Source organism: Zootoca vivipara, chromosome Z2, assembly GCF_965207765.1.
Source record: "Zootoca vivipara chromosome Z2, rZooViv2.hap1.1, whole genome shotgun sequence".
NCBI classification, from domain to species: domain Eukaryota; kingdom Metazoa; phylum Chordata; class Lepidosauria; order Squamata; family Lacertidae; genus Zootoca; species Zootoca vivipara.
In genome coordinates, this window is record NC_142585.1 from 42910973 (window position 1) to 42931046 (window position 20074).

A 20074-nucleotide genomic window follows, 5' to 3' on the forward strand; every position below is an offset into this window, starting at 1 on the left:
GGCAGCAGAAGGGGAACAGTGCAACCTGTTGACTGAGTGTGGCAACGACAGCACTGAACAAGAGCCCTCTTTTTCTTGCCACTGCTGCTTCAACCTACTTTTTGCAACCCCCCCTTTTAGCACGGTTGCTTGCTTGTTCTCCCCACCCTCCAATTACCTTATCACAATAAAAAATTTTGGAGGGGGGAGGTGATGGCATTGTGTACCACTAAGTACTGCCAGAAAAAAAAGAAGCACTGATGATGGTGGTGATGATGATGATAGCTGGCATTAGATTCATGACAGATAGGCCTGTCAAGGGTTATTAGTCTTGACAGTGAACTAAAAACTCTGTGTTCAGAGCCAGTGGACATCTGCATACCTGGTTCGAGGGCAATGTTTTGGCCCATGGGACACATTCCTTTCTGGGCAATCTTTCAGGGGCCACATGCCCCTGGGGCCACAGGCAGGGCCAGAGGCAAAAGTGGATATGAGCAATGACTGTAATCTTTATCTTTGTACAGTAGACTAGTTTCTACACATGCTCTCTCTCTCTCACACACACAGACACACACACACACACACACCCCTTCTAGGTCATCAGGAGACATTAGTAGAGTCCAGCAAGGCAAAAACATTCAAAGGAGGGTGTGTAGCCAGACCCTTGACGAGTGTTGCTGGAGAGTGGGTATGTGGGCTGGGGAGTGTCCCAAGAGCCAGATAGAGATTTATGGAGGGCTGCTGTTGATATCCAGGCCTGAAGTGTTGTACCTCTCTGCTAGGCAGCCAGAATGAAGGCCTTATTGGAGGTATCTGTGTGGGAAGCCAGATGTTGGATCAGATGGACCATTGGTTGAACCAGAGGGGCTCTTTTGCATTATTCACATGTACCCCACATCTGGTGATGAAGCTGTGAAGGTGGAATGCAAAATGGGCAGAGGTTTCCAATGGAGACCTCAGGGAAACTGCTCTTCCTTTCATTCTTTATAAGATTTTTTAAAAAGCCAGTGCTCAAATATCAGCAGAGAAGCCTATGTGTTTGTCACAGGTCACAAAGAGCACAGGGCAACAGTGGATATGAGAACTGGGTTAATTGTCACAAAGCTACATCCTTCAGGATAGATCTGCGACCGCTTGTCTCAAGATAAACGTTTGGAAACAACCCCCACAAAGATATCCCCAGGGAGGTGGCTTTTCTCCATGATTCAGCAGCGGGAGGGTTGGGGACACCCAGCCTGGAGATATTTTGGAATCAATGACTTCAGTGAGAGACAGGGGGAGGAGAGAAATGATAATGCTATTGTGGAAACGCAAGTCTGTTTTCCATTGGGGAGTCCTTGGGGGATGACTCTGGTAGTGAGCCAGCTCCCGTGGTCTCTCTTCCTTCTGGGAATGGAATTTTCACAAAGAATTCAAGGAACCCAGCTCAGTGGAACAGAGGAGCAAGCGGTTCATGAGAGCACCACGTGTAACAGGCAAAAACACATGCACAGCTTGCCAAGAGAGAGAGGTGGAAGAAGCCAAATGTTTCCCATCCTTGGAGAATTTTTTGCCCGAGAGAGTGCAGCCCCCTTCATTAGTATGTTTTCCAGTTGCCCCATTTCAAACAAAACAAAATGGGAAAATAAAATAAAATAAGCTTTGGGAAATTGTGCTGTCTTACACAGTGTTCTATCTGGGAAGAGGCGGTGTGCTTAAAAACAGAATATATCACACCTGGCTTCCAACCTGTATTTTGCAAGCCTGTATTTCTAGCATAGTTTCTGGGTCAGAACTTGACATGACAAAATATGCTTTAGTGTTAGATTCTGAAGAAATAGTTCTGGATTATTATTTTTCATCTAGACAAATGGAATTTTGCCAGACTTTTTTTTTTAACCAATGGGTTGTTTTATTTCCCCTCTCCTGTTTGTTTGTTTGTTTGTTTAATTTGCAAAATTGCACAGTGGTTCAATGGTTATATCATAGGAAAATAGGAAGCTGCCTTATTCTGAATCAGACCATTGCTCCATCTAACTCAATACACTACCAGTTACTACACGTGTGTGTTTGTTGTTATTGCTATTGTCTTTCTCCTCTCTTTTGTTGTTTCTCTTTCTCCTTCCTTCCTTCCTTCCTTCCTTCCTTCCTTCCTTCCTTCCTTCCTTCCTTCCTTCCTTCCTTCCTTCCTTTCTTGGTTCTAGATATGATTTTATTATATTGTGAAAATAATAATAAAACTTTCTGGGGGGGAAATGCAGTTTATGTATGTGCTGTTGTGCTTTTAAACTTTTGTGCTTTTAAACTGTTGTGCTTTTAAGCCAGTGCAAGCCTAATACAGTTACTAACTGGGGTAAAGATTTTAATTTGTAGGAACATCTTTAACATGCACCAAAAATAAAATGGAAATATTTTTTTGTTTTGTTTCCAGAGACTCTTTATATGACAAGTGAGTATTTATCATTGTTGTTACATTATGTGACGCAAAACAAAAGCAGTTCATTGTTTGAGTTTGATGGGCTCCTGTTGGTGCCACACACTTCTTGTGTCTGAGTACAGAGTATCTGATATCCTCGGCAATCTCCCATGAGGTGCTTGTCTGCGTTGCTAATGAGGCATCAAGAGGGGAGTGACAGGTTGATGTCCTTGTGCCTCTAAGACTAGCTTTGACTTTCTGGATATGTGTTTTATCTGCTATTATTATTATTATTATTATTATTATTATTATTATTATTATTATTATTATTATTTGGGGAGGGGAAGGATCCTTAATAAAATCCATGGGTCCTGACTCCAAGTTGAGCCAAATCATCCCCTCTGTAGCCTTCTAAAAGCAGTTGCTAGGAGAGCTGTCTCCAAAGGCATGGCAGTGGGGGGGTGCTTCCCTCCCCTCCCGCCTTGCCTCCCCCCCCCCACTTTCCCCAGTAATTTGAGTCTTGGTTTCGCCTCGACTGCAGGTTTCAAAATGCACTGTTACCTTGCAGAACCAAGAGTGAGGGCTCAACAGCATGTTGATCACATTTTGAATTCTTGTGCTGAATTTCCATGTTCGACCAAGCGGGGATTTTTCATTGAGCAGGGATGTGGAAATAGTAATGGCTATGTTGCACTTTTCTTTTATTTTTGTCCAAGTGTTAGAACACAATGCATTTAGCAGCAGAGAAGGGAGTGAGATGTACTTTACTGTTGTTGTTTTTTTGGCAATGTAACAAGCTTTATTAATGGTCTTACAATATATATATATATATATATATATATATATATATATATATATATATATATATATATGTATATATATATGTATATATATATGTATAGGGAGGGGAAGGATGTAATATATATTACATCTCGTAATATATATATTACATCTCATAGAGTAAATTGAGATTTCAATCATATACACACGTGTACACACATGTACACACACATGTGCACACACACACAAAATATATACTTGTCTTTTCTTACACAGTTATAAACCTTAAGCTTCAGCTGTGTTTATGCTACGTTTTATGCGGTTATTATCAAAGATTATTAACAAAATATATTAACAAAAAATATCATAAAAACTTTGGACTTCCTGTCAATTCCCGTTGTAAGCTTTTATTCTAATACTGAATATACCTACCATTATTAATCTATTCTTTATATATTCTCTAATACAATCTTATAACAATTTGTACCGTTGATCTTATTTCTCCTGTATTTCTTTATCCAAGGTCATTCAAATGCTGCCATAGACGAAAAACCATTGGTATATTTTTGTACATATCTCTTGTATTGAGAAGGGAGTGAGATGTTGTCGTTTAGTCGTTTAGTCGCGTCCGACTCTTCGTGACCCCAGTGAGATGTAGGCAGCCCCAAAGAGCTGACCCCATTACACACTTAGCAATGAATGCATTGAAGGAGGGGCTTTGGGGCTTTGCGTCCATGACATGCTGCAAACAGCACATTGCCCCAGCCCTGATAGGGCCAACTGCTGACAAGCTGCCCTGGGTCAACCAACCAGTGCCTGAGAGCAAGCTGCTATTTTAATTTTCAACCATGCCTCCTAATGTAGTGTTACACTTGGGCAGGGGCAGGGAACCCTCTTCCCTGATGGCTGCATTCTAAGAACCACATGCCAGGGGTGGGTGGGGCCAGGGGAAAAGGGGGAGGAGCAATGCATGTAAAGTTTTACCTTTGTACAATAGCTCAACAACAACAACAAATCTTTATTACGGTCATAGACCATTACAATATGCTCCACCTGGGCAAGCAAAAGGCATTACCAGAGTTCAAGGACACATTCCAGCCAGGCAGAAACTCACAAGGAGGAGGGTGCAAAGCAGGGGGAGTGAGGTTTATGGCTTGGTGAAAGTTCTGAAAGCCAGGTAGAGAAGTCAGGGTAGCCACATCCTGTTAAAGTCTGAGAAAGTAAGGCAGCTTTGGAGAAGCAATTAGAAAGCTGGCAAGCAGCCAAATTGGCTGGACTACGTGACTAAAGTTTGCCCAGCAACCTAGAGGCCTAGCAACAGGCTGTGGTTGGATGAAAGTTCCCTGATAAGCAGCATGATACTACAAGGTGGTTGTTGGGGAGTTTTGAGAGAGTCTAGAGATAGTTGGTGTGTGTTAGGTGAGAGAGCTGTTTATAGTAACTTGTAAATACTTTGCTTTTGGTTTTACTCTGCTGTATATAATAAAAGCAACTGGAACTCAAGTTACTGTTCCTGAAGTTCTGTTCCTGAGCCAGTGCACTTGGCTGTATAGTCTTGCAGGGTGTCCGCTGCAGGAGGATCGGCGTAAGATCCACCAACACATCCAGTCCCCGGGTTCTCAGGTTCCCCACCCCTGCTCTAGGGCATTGTGGGTGCCCTGCAGTTGATGCTATATCGTAGGGCATTGCTAGAACATAAAGCAGTTTTAATTTCCCACATTGCACATGCTGGCCGGAGGGCACTAGGTTGGTGTACGGTGCCTGAACAACATCTTCATGCACACACCTGCACTGATGTGAACTCTGTCCTTTTAGCTGGGAAGGCTGTGTTTTACAGTATTACCGGTACTACTTAACACTGAGAAACACGCACATTAACTCCATTTGGATAATAAGATGAGCCTGTGGAGTTCAGGCCATGTCAGGGAGCATGAACATGATCCCAATGCCATCCACTGCATGCATTCACAGAACACCAGGAAGGGGTTTTAGGGACCCAGGTAGCCTCAGTGAGCTAATGCACAAAGACTGAGCTAGGAGCAAAGGGGGATGAGATGGCAATTTCCCAAATGAGTCAGTGGTTTGAGCCGCTGGTTGCAGTCTGAAGTGGTATAGTGCCTATAGTCTTTATGCAATAAGAATTAGGCCTCAGTTAGCTTACTCCAAGTGACTGTGGGCAGGACTGTCAGTAATCACACAGTAGCCCTCGGCCCACAGTCACATCAGATCAGGGTAGGCTTATACATGATACCTATAAGAAGCTCATCTCATGCCTAGGTTGTACTATTTCAAACAAGGTATGACTAGATTCTCCTCCATCCTTTTAAATAAATAAATAAAATAAAATAAATATTGTTTGTTTTTAACGTTCCATAAACAGAAAAGCAGCATGTCAGGGATAATTTTAGCTTGCGTCTCTTCTTCCTGATAAACTAGACTGTGTGAAAGTGTCCCATCCCCCCACCTTCTTTCCTTCCTTCAAAATACCAGAGCATTCAATCTGTAGCCCAGGTACAGGTTTACCTCTTCAGTGAGATTCAAGGTGACACAGCTGAAAGGTATGGGATGATTTGAACCTGGAAACACTGTGACTACTCTATGGGTGACTCTTCATCATTCCCATTGGCACTCCCCTTCTGGTCAAAATGTAGCCTTGTGGTTGCTCGATCTTCCCAAAGGGAAAAAAAAGAGGGTCTCACAATTCTACGCCATCCCAATACCCATTCTGATGTTAGCTCATATTTTGAGAGTTTTGTCTGTTTTTGAGGGGGTCGCTTCTCATTTATGTGATATTTTCTCATCTTTCTTTCTGTTGCAGAGCATATTTAGATGTCAAAGAACTTAAGAATAGGCTCCAACTGGATGGCTCAACACATCTCAACATCTTCTTTGCTAACTCCTCCGAAGAAGAGTTGGCAGGGGTAGCGACCTGGCCGTGGGACAAGGAAGCTTTGGTACACCTGGGTAAGTCATTAGGACACCAGAAGAACTCCATCATTATCAGGCCAAACAGCATCCTGTTCTCATAGTGGTCAGCCTTATAGCTCTGGGAAGCTCACAGGCAGGCGACAAAGGCAGCAAGCCTTTCTTACTGTTATGCATTAGATTAGAACATTAGAAAAGTTCTGCAGGTTCAGGTCAATGGCCCAGTCTCGTCCAGCATTCTGTTCTCATGTTGGCCAATTATATGTCCTTAGGGGAGAGATGATACAGCCAATGCAAGAGAATTATAACTAGAAAGCCTGGTAAGTTCTCTTGTAGATCTTTGGGCCCTTAGCCCATGAGGGTCAGGTTGGGAGTCCCAGCATGGCAGTTAGTCTGGCCCAAGCATTGCTAGAGCTGGGATATTTGGCCAAATCATCTCCCTACGAACTTAAGCAGAGTCCTGCTAGATCAGGCCAGAGGCTCATTTAAAGCAACATCCTTTCCTTGCCCAACTAGATGCGCATGGGAAGCCCACAAGCAGCGCTTGAGCACAACAGCAATGCATTCCCCACATGTGATTCTCAGCAGCTGAAGAGGCAGACCTTGAAAGGGGAGAATCTCCTCCCTGTGGACTGCTCCTTGTGGCAAAGAAGAAAGGACATGATGCTGTTAACCTTTATCCTGATTTCTTATCATTTGCAGTCATAGACTTAAATAGCCCACCAAATAATAATAATAATAATAATTATAAATATATAAATGAATAAAAAATTCACAATTCCTCGCTTCCTGGCTTACAACCAGAAAAATATTAGATTATAAACCCCAAACACATTACAGTATTTCTTACATGATGTCAAGACAAAAGTATTTCACCTTTTTCAAAGAAGTTGCTTCTGGGGGCATCTTCTCCACATGTGGAATTTGCAAAGGTTTTTAAGTGAGGGAACAGGTTATTTTAGTGGGGGAGATGTAACACTGTGACTTATTAACCTCACATTTGTTGCTCGCAATGCAGGCAGCTGATTTCTTTGTCCCAATTGGGTGTCCCTGAAGAGCTGTATGTCAGACTGTAAGGTGGGAGCAGCCAATCATGGGCAGTCATAGACCGCTAGGTGGAAGTCGGAACTAGACGAGAAGGCATGTCCTTAACTAACCTAGGGTTTGAGGATATGTGTCCATATTGGAGAAGCTAGTTGGTTGACTAAGAGCCTCAGTGGTGTCCTCTGGAGGTTTCACCCCAGGCAAAATTCCTGGCTAAATGCACTTTGTTTCACCACTGGAAACCCCTAATGGATATCGCCTGGAGTTTCATGGTGGGGGAACAGCCAGATAGGGCCAGGCTTGTGGGTGGAGAAATGGCAGGGGGTGGTTTTAACCAATTTTCAGAGGGTTAACAATTTGGGGGTGAGGAAAACTCACCATCTCCAGAGGGCCTTTGGGCATATTCTCCGCCCCTCCCCTCCCCCTCCCTCTCCCTCTCTCCAAAGCCCCTGGGAATGACATGGCATGATGAAATGACATGATGGGGGCTTCTGGAGGTGGGGAGGAATGGTCTGGAACCCTCAGTCACAACACCTGGCTTACAATATTGAGACCCACCAAGTGATATAGCATCCGTGCTTAATGTTGAAAAAACCCTTTACAGGCGGTATCACAGGGTCACTGTTGATGTCTATAGGCAGCTAAGGAAAGACTGCAAAAATGATTGTATTAAGGAGGATAGAGATAAGTCCTTCTGAATTATTTATAGCCTGCTTTTATATAGCTCCCAACCCTGTATGGTAATCAGCTTCATTGGCTGAGTGGGCATTAGAACCCTGTTCTCCCAAGTTCTGGTCCAGAACTCTAAGCACTACACCATACAGTGGTGTGTGTTGGGGGGGGGGAAGGCTAAGTAAACTTCAGTGGGTGCTGATTAACTTAGAAAAAAGCATATTGGGTCAGTGATCAGGGATGATGGGACAAACATAGGAATCCGCCTTATGCAAAGGCAAACCTTTGGTCCACCTAGCTCAGTGCTGCCTACACTGACTGGCTGTGGCCCAAGCCGCAGCTTCTCTCAGTCCTGAGGGATGGGTCATTGTTCAGTGGTGGAGCATCTGCTTTGCCTGCAGAAGGTCCCAGGTTCAATCACCAGCAGGTCCAGATGGGGCAGAGAGAGAGAGAGAGACACCCTGGATAGCCACTGCTAGTCAGCATAGACAATACTGAGCTAGATGTACCAGTAGTCTTGACTTAGGAGCATAGGATGCTACCAGTGCCTTACACTAGCTCATCAGCCTCAGCACAACTCCTTTCATGCTATGTATTATTATGCCTCTTACATTTTCAGTAATGCACTAAAGCACTAAATAAACCAGGATGAAAGAAACTCTCATCTTTGCCTGGGTGTGAAAGAGAAGCTGGCCCCCACCTGGGCAAATGTCAGAGGCAGAGCACCAGTAGAAATTGGAGTTCTTGGGAAAATCCAGAAATAAACGATAAATAGCAAGAACTCAGGCCAAAAGAAGATGGATTCCAAATAAATCTTCACAAGGTTTTATTGATGTGATGCGGAGTTTAAATGGGAATCAATCCCAATGTTGAAGGCAAATAAAGGTAAATTCCAGTAAAAATCAGGACAAGGCCCTGTTTCGACTATTCTTCGTCAGCAAAGATTCACAGGTCAAAGTGTACCAAATATGTACCAAATATTTGGTACACTTTGACCTCCGCATCACATCAATAAAACCTTGTGAAGATTTATTTGGAATCCATCTTCTTTTGGCCTGAGTTCTTGTTATTTATCGTTTATTTCCAGAGGCAGAGCACCAGTCACAGAGGCGTAGCGTGGGGGTACATGGGGGCTGTGGCCCTGGGTGCAATTTTGTGAGGGGATACAAACAGGTGCCCCCACAACAGGCTCCTCCACTGGAGCCTGGCTCTGTGCAAGAAGGAGCTGCGCATTCTTGATCATGCCTGACCTAGGGGAGGAGAGCAGGAGAGTGGGCAGCAACAATGCTGCCCACTATCTTCAGTCGCAGGGTGCCTTGTGCATGGCTGCAGCTACACTGCTGCCACATGAGGCCTGCTCTGCCCACAGAGGGGAGGAGGAGAGGGCAGGCCCGCCCTGCCCACGGGTGGCAGCTTCCCCGCCCCTCTCCTCCCTTGGACTGTGGTGCATGGGAGGGTGTCCTCCTCCCCCTCCCCCTTGGGGGCGCACCCCGCAAGCCCTCCCCTGGCAGCAAGGGCATATGCCCTGCCCCTGACTTGTCACTTCCAGGGATCCTTCCAGCACCTGCATTATCTCGCTTTCCCAAGATCCTTCTGGGGCAGTGCTAGATGTAGCATCTCTCTGGTAGCTGCTTCTGTCAGTTGGGATATACTGGAAGGCAGAGAGGATGTGGGCCACCAGAAGGAAGGAACTCTGCAAGCAGGTGGTGTGATTTTCCCCCCACACGCCCCAGCACATTCTTGAATTTTACCTCTCTGAAAATCAGCCTTAAATATGCCCCCAATTAAGTGTGGAGGAGGGCTTTTTGTTTTGGCCTTTGCTCTTTCAGAGGCATAGCCTCCAGGAGTAGGTGTCAAGTCTGTAGTACTAAAAAGGGCGGATGCAACTCAATGTTAGAGTACCTGCTTTGCATGCAAAAGGTTCTAGATCCAATCCCTGGTGTCTCCAGGTAGGGTTAGGAGAGAGCCCCATCTAGAACCCTGGAAAGCCACTGCCAGTCTGTGCAGACAATCCTGAGCTAGAGACCAATGGTTCTGGTTCAGTGTAAGGCAGTCTCTTCTCTTCTTCGTGGCCATAGCTCAGTGATAAGGGAACATCAGATATCGGGAGATGAAGAAGACTTCAGCCTGAGATGTTGGGGGACCATGGGCTCACCCACACTTACCTTTGCTCCGCATTTCTGTGCACAGGTCTAGGATTTCCAGGTCCATGCCCAAGTGCTTGCTTTTTTTTTTTTTTTTTGCCCTGGACACTTTCCCTATGAAAGCCTGCTGTTTACTGCTGAATCGGAACAAATGGCAATTTCAGCGTTAAAGAGCAAGGGGGAAGTGATGGGCCAAAAAAGAAAAAAAGGATTGGGACGTGGACTTGGATAACATGGGCCCATGCCTAGAAAGCATGGGGCAACAGGTAAGTGTGGATGAGCCCAATACTGGCCCGGGTCAGAGACAGGAGTATGAGGAGAATGCTGGGGAACCACTCCCCCAGCAGAGTGCTTAATGTTGAGCTTGTTGGACCAGTGAGTATAAGATGCTTCATTTGTACCAACAGGGAGTGAGGAGAGAGGGAGAGGGCTTGACAAATGAATGGAATACTTTGGGGAGCCATTGTCCCAACGGCATAGATAATACTGCATTAGTGGTCTGACTCAGTATATAAGGCTTTATTTGGGAGAAGAGAAAGAGGTGAGTTTGAGAGCTGCTTGAGAGAGTCAAAAGACTGTCATGCAGGAAATGCGGAAGACCTCTTGCTTAGACTCTGAGGAATCACTGTCCCAGCAAAATAGACAATTCTGAGCCAAGTGGTCTACCTGGACCAGTGGGCCGACTGGGTATACGGCGCTTTGTATGTACAAGCACACACACAGAGAGAGATGAGCTTGAACGGGAGAGCTGAAGGGCTGGCATGCAGCTTGGGAACAGAAGCAGGCTTTTTTTTAATTCAGATAACTAGATTTTTTGGCTAATTGGTGTTGTACTCTCCTGTAGCACCTCCTGCTGGACCAGTCATAGGTATTTCCCACTGTCTCTTCTCTTGTTTTCAACTAACCTCTTAATGGTCCAAAGTAGCATCTTTTAGTACCTTGGATTCTTGGGGTGTTTTTTTTCTATATAAAAGCGAGTACAAGAGTAATCATCACAATAAAATATAATCAGTGGACAGTCTGAGGTTGACTCAACCCCCGAAAAAATAAGGCAAAAGGAGAAAAAATTAATTTCCTGTTTTAAAAGCCTTCACTGCCCACCTTTTCTCCTTCAGCAAGAACTTTGCTGTTTAATCTTTCTATACTCTTTTTCTTTCTGTAAATCCAATATGTATTTAATAAGAAAAAATAAGATGAAATATGCACCACTGTCTGGATCTTAGCTTTGGATTATAGATCATCTGGTCGAGGGAAACTATCTTTTTGGAGGGGAGATTGCAATTCATTTAGACTCTTGACAGCTGTGAAAAATATACATAACCTCCACCAAAAGAGGGGGGGGTCTAAAAAGGGAATAAATAAGAAACTCAAGCAACCTGCACAGTTGCCTTAAGCCCTGATGAAATTGAGCCAGCCTGTATTGTGATTTTTATCTCCTCACTTAGGGAGTGTTTTTCCAATATATCTAGTGATGGGGTGGGGAGGAATGGTAGGGAGATAAGTTTTGAGATGGGTTTGCAGCAAAATAATCAACATGGATTCTCTCTGGCTGCTATTCATTCATACACACTGCCCAGCGGCACCACCAAAGGAACAGCACATTGGACACTTGCCAAGGCTCACACCTCAGCAAGGACCTACCTCACTGTTGACCACTAGAGTTCCTTGACTGTCTTACTACTCCTCGCGATTGTCAACTGTTCACTTTCCCTATCCAAAAGGGTAATGGAATCATAGCATTCTGGACTAGATGAACTATTGGACAGATTGAGCTGGCTCCTCTTACATTCTGAAGTTCTTACGGCTGCAAAAATGAGAAGCTTATATTGACATATCCACCAAACATTTATCTGAGAAGTCTGTATTTTCTCGTACCTGGCAAAACACTGTCTCTGTTGTTTTAATGTATACTTATAATAGAATCATAGAATTGTAGAGTTGGAAGGGACCTCAAGGGTCCTCTAGTCCCACCCTGTGCAATGCAGGAATCTCAACTAAACCATCCATGGCAGATGGCCATCCAATCTCTTCTTAAAAACATCAGAGAGAGGAGAGTCCACACCTCCCAAGGGAGATTGTTTCACTTTTGAAGAGCTTTTACTGTCAGAAATTTCTTCCTAACGTTTAGTGGGAATCTGCTTTCTTGTAACTTGAAGCCACTGGTTTGAATCCTACCCTCCAGAGCAGGGAAAAAACCAAGCTCGCTCCATCTTCCATGGGACAGCCCTTGAGATGGCTATCATATCTCTTCTCAGTCTCCTCTTTTCCAGGCTAAACGTATCCAGCTCCTTCAACAGTTTCTCATAAGCCTTCATTTCCAGTCCCATGAACATCTTGCTTGCCCTCCTCTGCACACAATCCAGCTTGTTAGCATCCTTCTTAAATTGTGGTGTCTGGAACTGGGCACAGTATTCCAGGTGTGGTCTGATCAAGGCAGAATTGAGTGGTACTATTACTTCCCTTGATCTGGGCCCTATACTTCTGTTGATCCAGCTTAGAATAGCATTAGCTTTCTTTGCTGCTACATCACACTGTTGACATATGTTAAGCTTGTAGTCCACCAAGACCTCTAGATTCTTTTCACATGTACTGCTATGAAGCAAGGTGCGCCCCATCCTATATTTGTGTATCTGGTTCTTCTTGCCTAAGTGCAGAACCTTACATTTGTTCCTATTGAAATTAATTTTGTTAGCTTTCACCCAGTTAGCCAATCTGTTAAGGTCATTTTGAATTCTGATTCTGTCTTCTGCGGCATTAGCGACCCCTCCCAATTTGTTGTCATCTGCAAATTTGATGAGCTTCCCCTCAATTCCTTCATCCAACTCATTTATAAAGACATTGAACAACGGGCCCAGGACAGAACACGACAGCACCCCATTTGGCACTTTTTCGCAGGATGATGAAGAATCATTAATGAGTACTCTGGGTTCAGTCAGTCAACCAGCTACAAATCCACCTAACAGTTACCTCATTCAACCCACATTTTACCATCTTGTTTCCCATACTCTGTGCATTAGTGTAGAGACAACGGAAACCATGAGTCATTCATTCCAGCTGCTTCTTTCTTGTAGTTTCTAGAGTGCCACCATAGTTTCCTGTGCATCAGTGAAGCTATTATCTCCTGAACCAGGTTTTCTTCTGTCATCTGTAATGTGCTCTCTCCCCATCATGATCTAGTTTAAAGCTCTCTTTATCAGGTTCATGACAATCTTAGCACATTCTTGCCAACTGCTGTGAGGGGCAGCTCATCTCTTGCCAGAAGTCCTTCCCCAAGGAAGTGAAGACTATGAACCAAGAAGCCAAACCCTTTCTGATGATAACACCTGTGTAGCTGGTGGTTTACCTCTAGTATTTTTCCCTTCCTGGGCCCAACTTTCAACAGGAAGGAATGATGAAAAGAGACCAACTGTGCCCCAAGTCTCCTCAGCTCCTTGCCCAGGGTCTCATAGTCTCTTGCTTTGCATTGCAAGCTGTGTGTGGCAGTATTATGTATACCCACATGAATCAGAAAGAAAGGGTAGTGGTCAGTGGTGTTTAAAATACTTGGCAAGATCACAACATGGATCTTTGCACCTGGAAGACAGCACACCTCCCAGGAAATCTTGTTTCCTCTGCACACTGCTGCCTCTCTTCCCCTCAGTAGGGAGTCATCTATCCCCACCACTTGTCTCCTCCTCCTCTGGGGAGTGGCAGGAATCATTCTATGTGCTGTGCCTTCCAAAGACTGCTTGAAGTGTTCTAAGGTCTACAAGTGCTGTTCTTGAGTCTTCCCCTCTTGTCTATTGGAGCTCATCTGGATAATGCTGGGATAGGTTACAAAGACAGGAACCTTATTGTTTGAATACTGCCTACTCTTTCCTCTCTGCATGCCTTCTCCAGACTCCATGGAAGGTTGCAAGTGGGATATCAGCCCATTCATCCATGATCAGTAGCCTTGGATCTGAAGGCATTAGGTCAAGAATGGGGAAAGAATATTCCTCCAAGTCCATCTCCTCCTGTTTCTTTCTCCTCTGGGGGGTGGCAGGAATAATTTTGTGCACTGTATGTTTCACAGCCACCCTTGGTGTCTTCTAAGGTCAGCAGCTGATGTCCTAGCTCCTCTGGCCCAGAATCGGTGTCAAAGTTGAGGGCATGGAAGTAATTTTGCAATTCCAACGACAAAGCATTCCTCCAGGGATTAGTCTCTTGTAGTGGGCGATCTTCCTACTCTCTGGGGGCACCCCACCTGACTTGCTGCTCCACCACAGTTGATACAGCTCTATTGAGAAACTCTGCATCATGTCCTGTAGCTCAAGGTTTGGCTAGGTGGGCCTCAAGTTGCTACACCTTCTCTTCCGGAAAGTCAACCAGCTTGCACTTACTACAAGTGCACTGTTGCATGTTCCCCGGCAGAAAGACAAACATGGCACAGGTGTTGCAGGTCACTGCAGCAGCTCACTTATCCTTCATTTCTCTTGGTCCTATGCACACTGTGAAATGGTACTCTGGGCCTCCCCCTTAAACTCCCTCACTGAATGCCCTTGCAAACGCCCCTGTTTGTGATTCCTGTTTGCGAGCTCTTTGTCACGAGCCCGGAGAAGCTACAATGAGTTAAGTTTGACTTCTGCTGGCTGCTAACTTATTATTGAATTAAAGCATTCCTCCCTCCCTCCCACCCCACCCAGCTTTTCATCTAATGGCTTATGCAATTTTTCCAATGGTAAACCTCCCACAAAGTCCCTATTTGCCCCATGCAGGGACATTTACAGGTTGCTCATAGGATGCCTGCAGGGTTTTTCCCAATAGCAGCTTTTGGAGGGAGGGGCAGTAAAGTGGATTGAGAAAATGGTGCTGGAGATGGAGTTTTAAAAGACCCACCTCAAGGACCACCTTTTGTTGAATTGAATTCCCTTGCAGCTGTTGCCGTTATTATTTTTACAAACCAAATAAGGGAGTGAACATGGCTCTTCTGCGTCACATCTAGCACAGTTGTAACACTAAAATTAATGGGCATGCCAGGGCTTTTTCCCCCAGCTGGAACTCACCAGAACTCAGTTCTGGTATCTTTCAGGTGGGTGCCATTGCCATTTAACAGAATAAAGGAGGCATTCATAGTGAGTCCCAGCACCTCTTTTTCTAGAAAAATAGCACTGGGGATGACTTATCCTAAGATAAATCTGTTTTGCTTGCCCACAGAAGAACATAATAAGAGCCCTGTTAGATCACACCTGATGTCAATGTAGTCTAGGATTTTTTTCTCCCAACAGTGACCAACCAGATGCATCTGGGAAGTCCACGGGGAGAGTGTGAAGCTCATAGCCCTCCCCTGTTGTTTATGCCCCAGCAACTAGCATTCAGTGAAAATATACTTTCTCTGAACACCATGCCTATGTTCTTTCTTTACTGATGGAAGCGGTATGCTCTGCACACCAGTTGATGGTAATCACAAATGGGGAGAGACTGTTTCATTCAGGTCCTGTTTGTGGGCTTTGCACTGAGGCATCTGTGTGACCACTGTGAGAACAAGATGCTGGACTAGATGGAGCTTTGTTCTGAACCAGCCAGGCTCTTCATATGTTTATATAGTCATATTGACTAAATAACCTTTGAGAGACTTACCTTCTCCATGAACTTGCCCAATCCCCTTTGAAAGCCATTTATTGGTGGTCCTTCATTGACTCCTGCTCCTACTCTCCTGCTATCACAGAATTATAGAGCTGGAATCATAATAATGAATCATAGCATATGACTCATAGTGCTTGAATGATTCCATCACAGGGAATCATAGGGGTGGAAGGGACTTCAAAGGTCATAGTTGGCCATGCAACTTCTGCTTATAAACCTTCCATGTAGGAGATTGCATCACCTTTCAAGTCAGTCTGCGCTACTGTTGAACAGCTTGTGCCATCAAGAAGTTCTTCCTAATGCTTAGGAAATCCCCCTTTTTTATAATTTGTGGGTCCATTATTTCAGATCCTAGCCTCTTGCACAACAGAAATGAAATTTGCTCCACCATTATTCTGACAGCCCTTCAAATATTTGAACATGATTATCATAGCCTCTTCTTAATCACCTTCAGGTTAAACATACCCAACTCCATAAACCTTTCCTCATAGGCGTTCTGGGCCCATGAGGGCAAAAGTAGCACTGCCTCACCGACCCCAGTAAGGCCCCAGCTGCCTGCCTTCTTACATACAGCCATTCAGGGGCTGGCTCTGTCTGTCATCGGCTGTGGCTGCACCTCCCATTGGCTTCCCCACCTTCCACCCTACCAGCCCCAATGGGAAACAGTCGTCACATGACATTTCTGGATATATGAGTATAAAAGCAACTATCTCTCTTTCTTTACAGGGGGAATCGTGCTGAATCCTTCCTTCTATGGCATAGCGGGACACACCCATACAATGATCCATGAAATAGGGCACAGTCTGGGGCTCTACCACGTCTTCCGAGGAATCTCCGAGATCCTCTCCTGCAATGATCCATGCATGGAAACAGAACCTTCCTTTGAGACCGGTGACCTCTGCCATGACACAAATCCAGCTCCAAAACACAAGACCTGTGGTGATCCAGCCCCTGGGAATGACATGTGTGGTTTCCGTAGCTTCCAGGACACTCCATTTAACAATTTTATGAGCTACACAGGTACTCTGCCCTCCCCTCCTGGCTTTCTACTAGACTTGGCCTTTTACAAAATGTTGATAGCAAGCTTTAGAGTTTCTTATTCAGGCTTCAGTGTTTTGCAGCAAAGGTGAAACTTATGTGTTCAAGTTGATGCCAGTCAGTTAAGCACTTTCTAGAACATGTGAGACAGAGAGCCAGTGCAATTATATGTTTCATTTGATCAGCTGGGCTTCAAAAATGTTGATAGTGCATGTGTTCTAAACGTACTTACTAGGAAATAATCTCCACTGAAAACCGTGAGACTTAATTCTGACTTAGGCAAGTATAGGATAGGGATGAGGAGAAACTTGAAAAAGTTCGCATTTAGAGGTGAACCTAACTAATTCACACTTTCCAAGACAATGCAGTATGTGGGGGTAGTCAGAGGTTTGTGTCCTGCAACTGCAGCAGTGGGCCTTGGCCATGGACTGTGGGGATGGGAGAGAGGAAGGGGGCTGCTGGGGAGCGCATGGTTGCTGCTGAATGGAGAATAGATTTCCTGGAGAGGAAGGCCTCCAGAGATACTGTGGAGTGGGAACGTGTGTGGTGGACCTGAGATAAGGCCTGTCCTTTTGATCCTTGCCAGTTTTACTCAGGGCAGCTATAAGAAAATGTTCTCTAAGCAAAGTCAGTCTTCCCACAGACAAAGATGCAAGTGAGGTCCTTTGTTTGTCCCAGTGGCCAAGACAGTGATGACCAAACAGGACCGCAGAGGCTACTATCTGTTTGGAAAGATTATATTGAATACTCACAGTGTATTTAATCATTGGTCCAAGCCAATTTTAAGGGAAATAAAAGCTGTACCCATCAAAAACTGTTCATGAGCCAAATATTCAGGGCCAAAAAGTTTGACTCAAAGAAAATGGGTAAGAGCAGTTTAAAAACCTTTTTTTAATGTGTTTGCGTGAGGTTATTATTTTGTTGTTCCTGTTTTAGCTACTTATTTGCGCTTTTATCTTACATTTTTATCTTGTAAACTGCTTGAAATCTTTTGGTGAAGGACAGTAAAAAAATAAAATAATTCCTTCCGGTAGCACCTTAGAGACCAACTAAGTTTGTCATTGGTATGAGCATTTGTGTGCATGGACACTTCTTCAGAAACAAAGGTATCTGAAGAAGTGTGCATGCACATGAAAGCTCATACCAATGACAAGCTTAGTTGGTCTCTAAGGTGCTACTGAAAGGAATTTTTTTATTTTGTTTTGACTGTGGCAGACCAACACGACTACCTACCTGTAACTAGTAAAAAATGAAATAAAATAAATAATAAATGTACCATCCGAAAAGCAGCCTTCCTTCAAAATTCACCCTTCTCATTGCAATGCAGTCAAAATGCATGTATTAGAGTAAAGTGTGTTTAAAAATACATATATTGGTGATAATAAAGCCACTTCCACCCTAAAGGAGGAGGTGGGGTTGTGGGCTTCACGGCACTAAGATGCTGATGTATTTTCATTAGAATTTTATATTTTTTTAAAAATAGGACACTAATATGATTAACAATGAGAACTGAATTTAAGATTGGAAAAGTGAGAATCTGAAGGAAGTTAAAATTTGCCATTCCCCACCTGGTATAGGGTCATGCCAACCTCTCTTGCCCAGGTTTTTGATTTTGCAGCAGTAGCACTGATGACTACATGTTCTGGTTTATGCCTGCCCATCTGAATTCAGCACCTTTTAGAACAAAAGAAGAATGAATAAAGCAAGGACTTTCTAATTTGTCGAGTAAAGGAAAGTGTGGGTGAATAAGTCCCTTCTTCATCCAGAAGGTTGTCCACTTCCCTCACCCCACTTTTCTATCCATCCAAACTGCATTCCTTTAGGTAAACTTAGCTGAGAGAAATGCATGAAGTGGGCAAGGCTACAAGAAGTCATGTGGCACTTACAAGGAGGGCTTTCCTCCCATCATCCCAATACTTTTGATTGGACCCTCCCGTCTCATACTGTGTGACTGGCAGCAGATGTGAGTTTAAATCAGGGTTAGGGCTCTCATTGCCTCCAAGATGTTGCTGGTCTACAACCTCCTGGCATCCCTGACCATTGACCATACTAGCTTGGTGCTGATGGGAGTTGGTGTTGTAGAACATCTGGAGGACCACAGATTGTCTATCCTGCATTTAAATGAATGGCTTTGTAAGCAGTGCTTCTAATTTGCTCTGAGATTTCCCTTCCAGATCACTAGGTGGTAAAGAGAAAGGATAAATAAGTCTTGTGATCCAGTGTTTAGTTTTTCTTTCTCTCATCTTTCCTTTCTTCAGTTGAGGCTGCTACTGGTCAGCTCTTTGTCCTGGAATGCCAGACAAGCTTACAGTGTTACCCAGGAGAGCTTATAGAGCAGCCAAGTCCACAGTTTAACTCTTTTTTATTTAACTATTTCCCCCTCCCATTCCCTCTCTCCTCTCTTTCACATGTGCAACATTGTGTGACTTGTTTCCGCCCTGCCTTATCCCCTCAGATGATGACTGCACCAACTCCTTCACACCCAACCAGGTGGCAAGGATGCACTGCTACCTGGACCTCGTGTATCAGAGCTGGCAACCTGCCAAGAAGCCTGCCCCCATCGCTATCACACCACAGATCGTGGACCGAATGGGGACCTTCATCACCCTGGAGTGGTTTCCACCCATAGACAGGCACTTCTTTGAAAGGTGAATTGGTGGGGACGATGCACACCTGTTTGTCTGACTTTGAAAGATGGGGGTGGTAAATGGCAGTGGAGAAGCAATTAGCTGTTCGGGTTAAGGTTATAGTTGTGGGGCTCATATAACTGGACTAAAATCCCCTGCTCTCTTTCTTTTCTCCCTGAGAAAAGAAGACACAGTCTTTTTTTGCTAGTTTCTGGGTCGGCCACTGCGAGAACAAATGCTGGACTAGATGGACCATTGGCCTTAATCCACCAGGCTTGTCTTAATCGCTCTGCTTCCTTCACTTGTGGCAGCAGGGAAGGAAACAGAGGTGATGGCGCATGCTCCAGATCCCCAGCAGGGTTGTGATTCTATTTGTGTCCATTTCTGCTGGGGTGGTGGCCCTGCCAACAGGGGTCATGGAGGGAAGCCATAGAGACAGGCTCTTAGTCCTTTTGTGAGTGCTTAAGCTGGGCACTCAGATAAGCACAATCCTATTTTGGGTCAACCTTCAGGATGCTTGTCTATCCCTACCATGCTATCACAGGGATTACCAACTTTTGTTGCGGGGTGTGTGTCAGTGGACACATTTGGAATTTTGAGAAAGTGCTGTGGGCACCAGTCACAAAAAGAAAAAGAGCAGAAAAAGAGGGACAGAATGGTAAAGGCATGCCCCTCGCCAATCAGCAGCCCCACCAATGGGCTAAGAGACATTTATGTCAGCCACTGTCACCCTTTGCTTAGAGGTATCCAGTCTCGGCATCCAATAAAATGTGGGCATCTCTAAGTGGTGGTGAGGGCGTTCAATGCAGGAGAAAGCTGATATGGATTTTTAAGTGACCTTTTTAGAGACCTTTTGTGGGAGGCAT

General features: G+C 44.6%; 1 protein-coding gene across 1 annotated transcript in view; it reads left to right on the top strand.

The window, feature by feature from the left end:
- Positions 1 to 20074, top strand: part of PAPPA (pappalysin 1) — a 247108-nt gene that overhangs the window by 53041 nt on the left and 173993 nt on the right. Inside the window, exons 3-5 of the mRNA XM_060270600.2 lie at positions 5973 to 6118; positions 16270 to 16563; positions 19037 to 19229. Coding sequence (XP_060126583.1) covers positions 5973 to 6118; positions 16270 to 16563; positions 19037 to 19229 — 633 coding nt within the window. The remainder of the gene's footprint in view (positions 1 to 5972; positions 6119 to 16269; positions 16564 to 19036; positions 19230 to 20074) is intronic.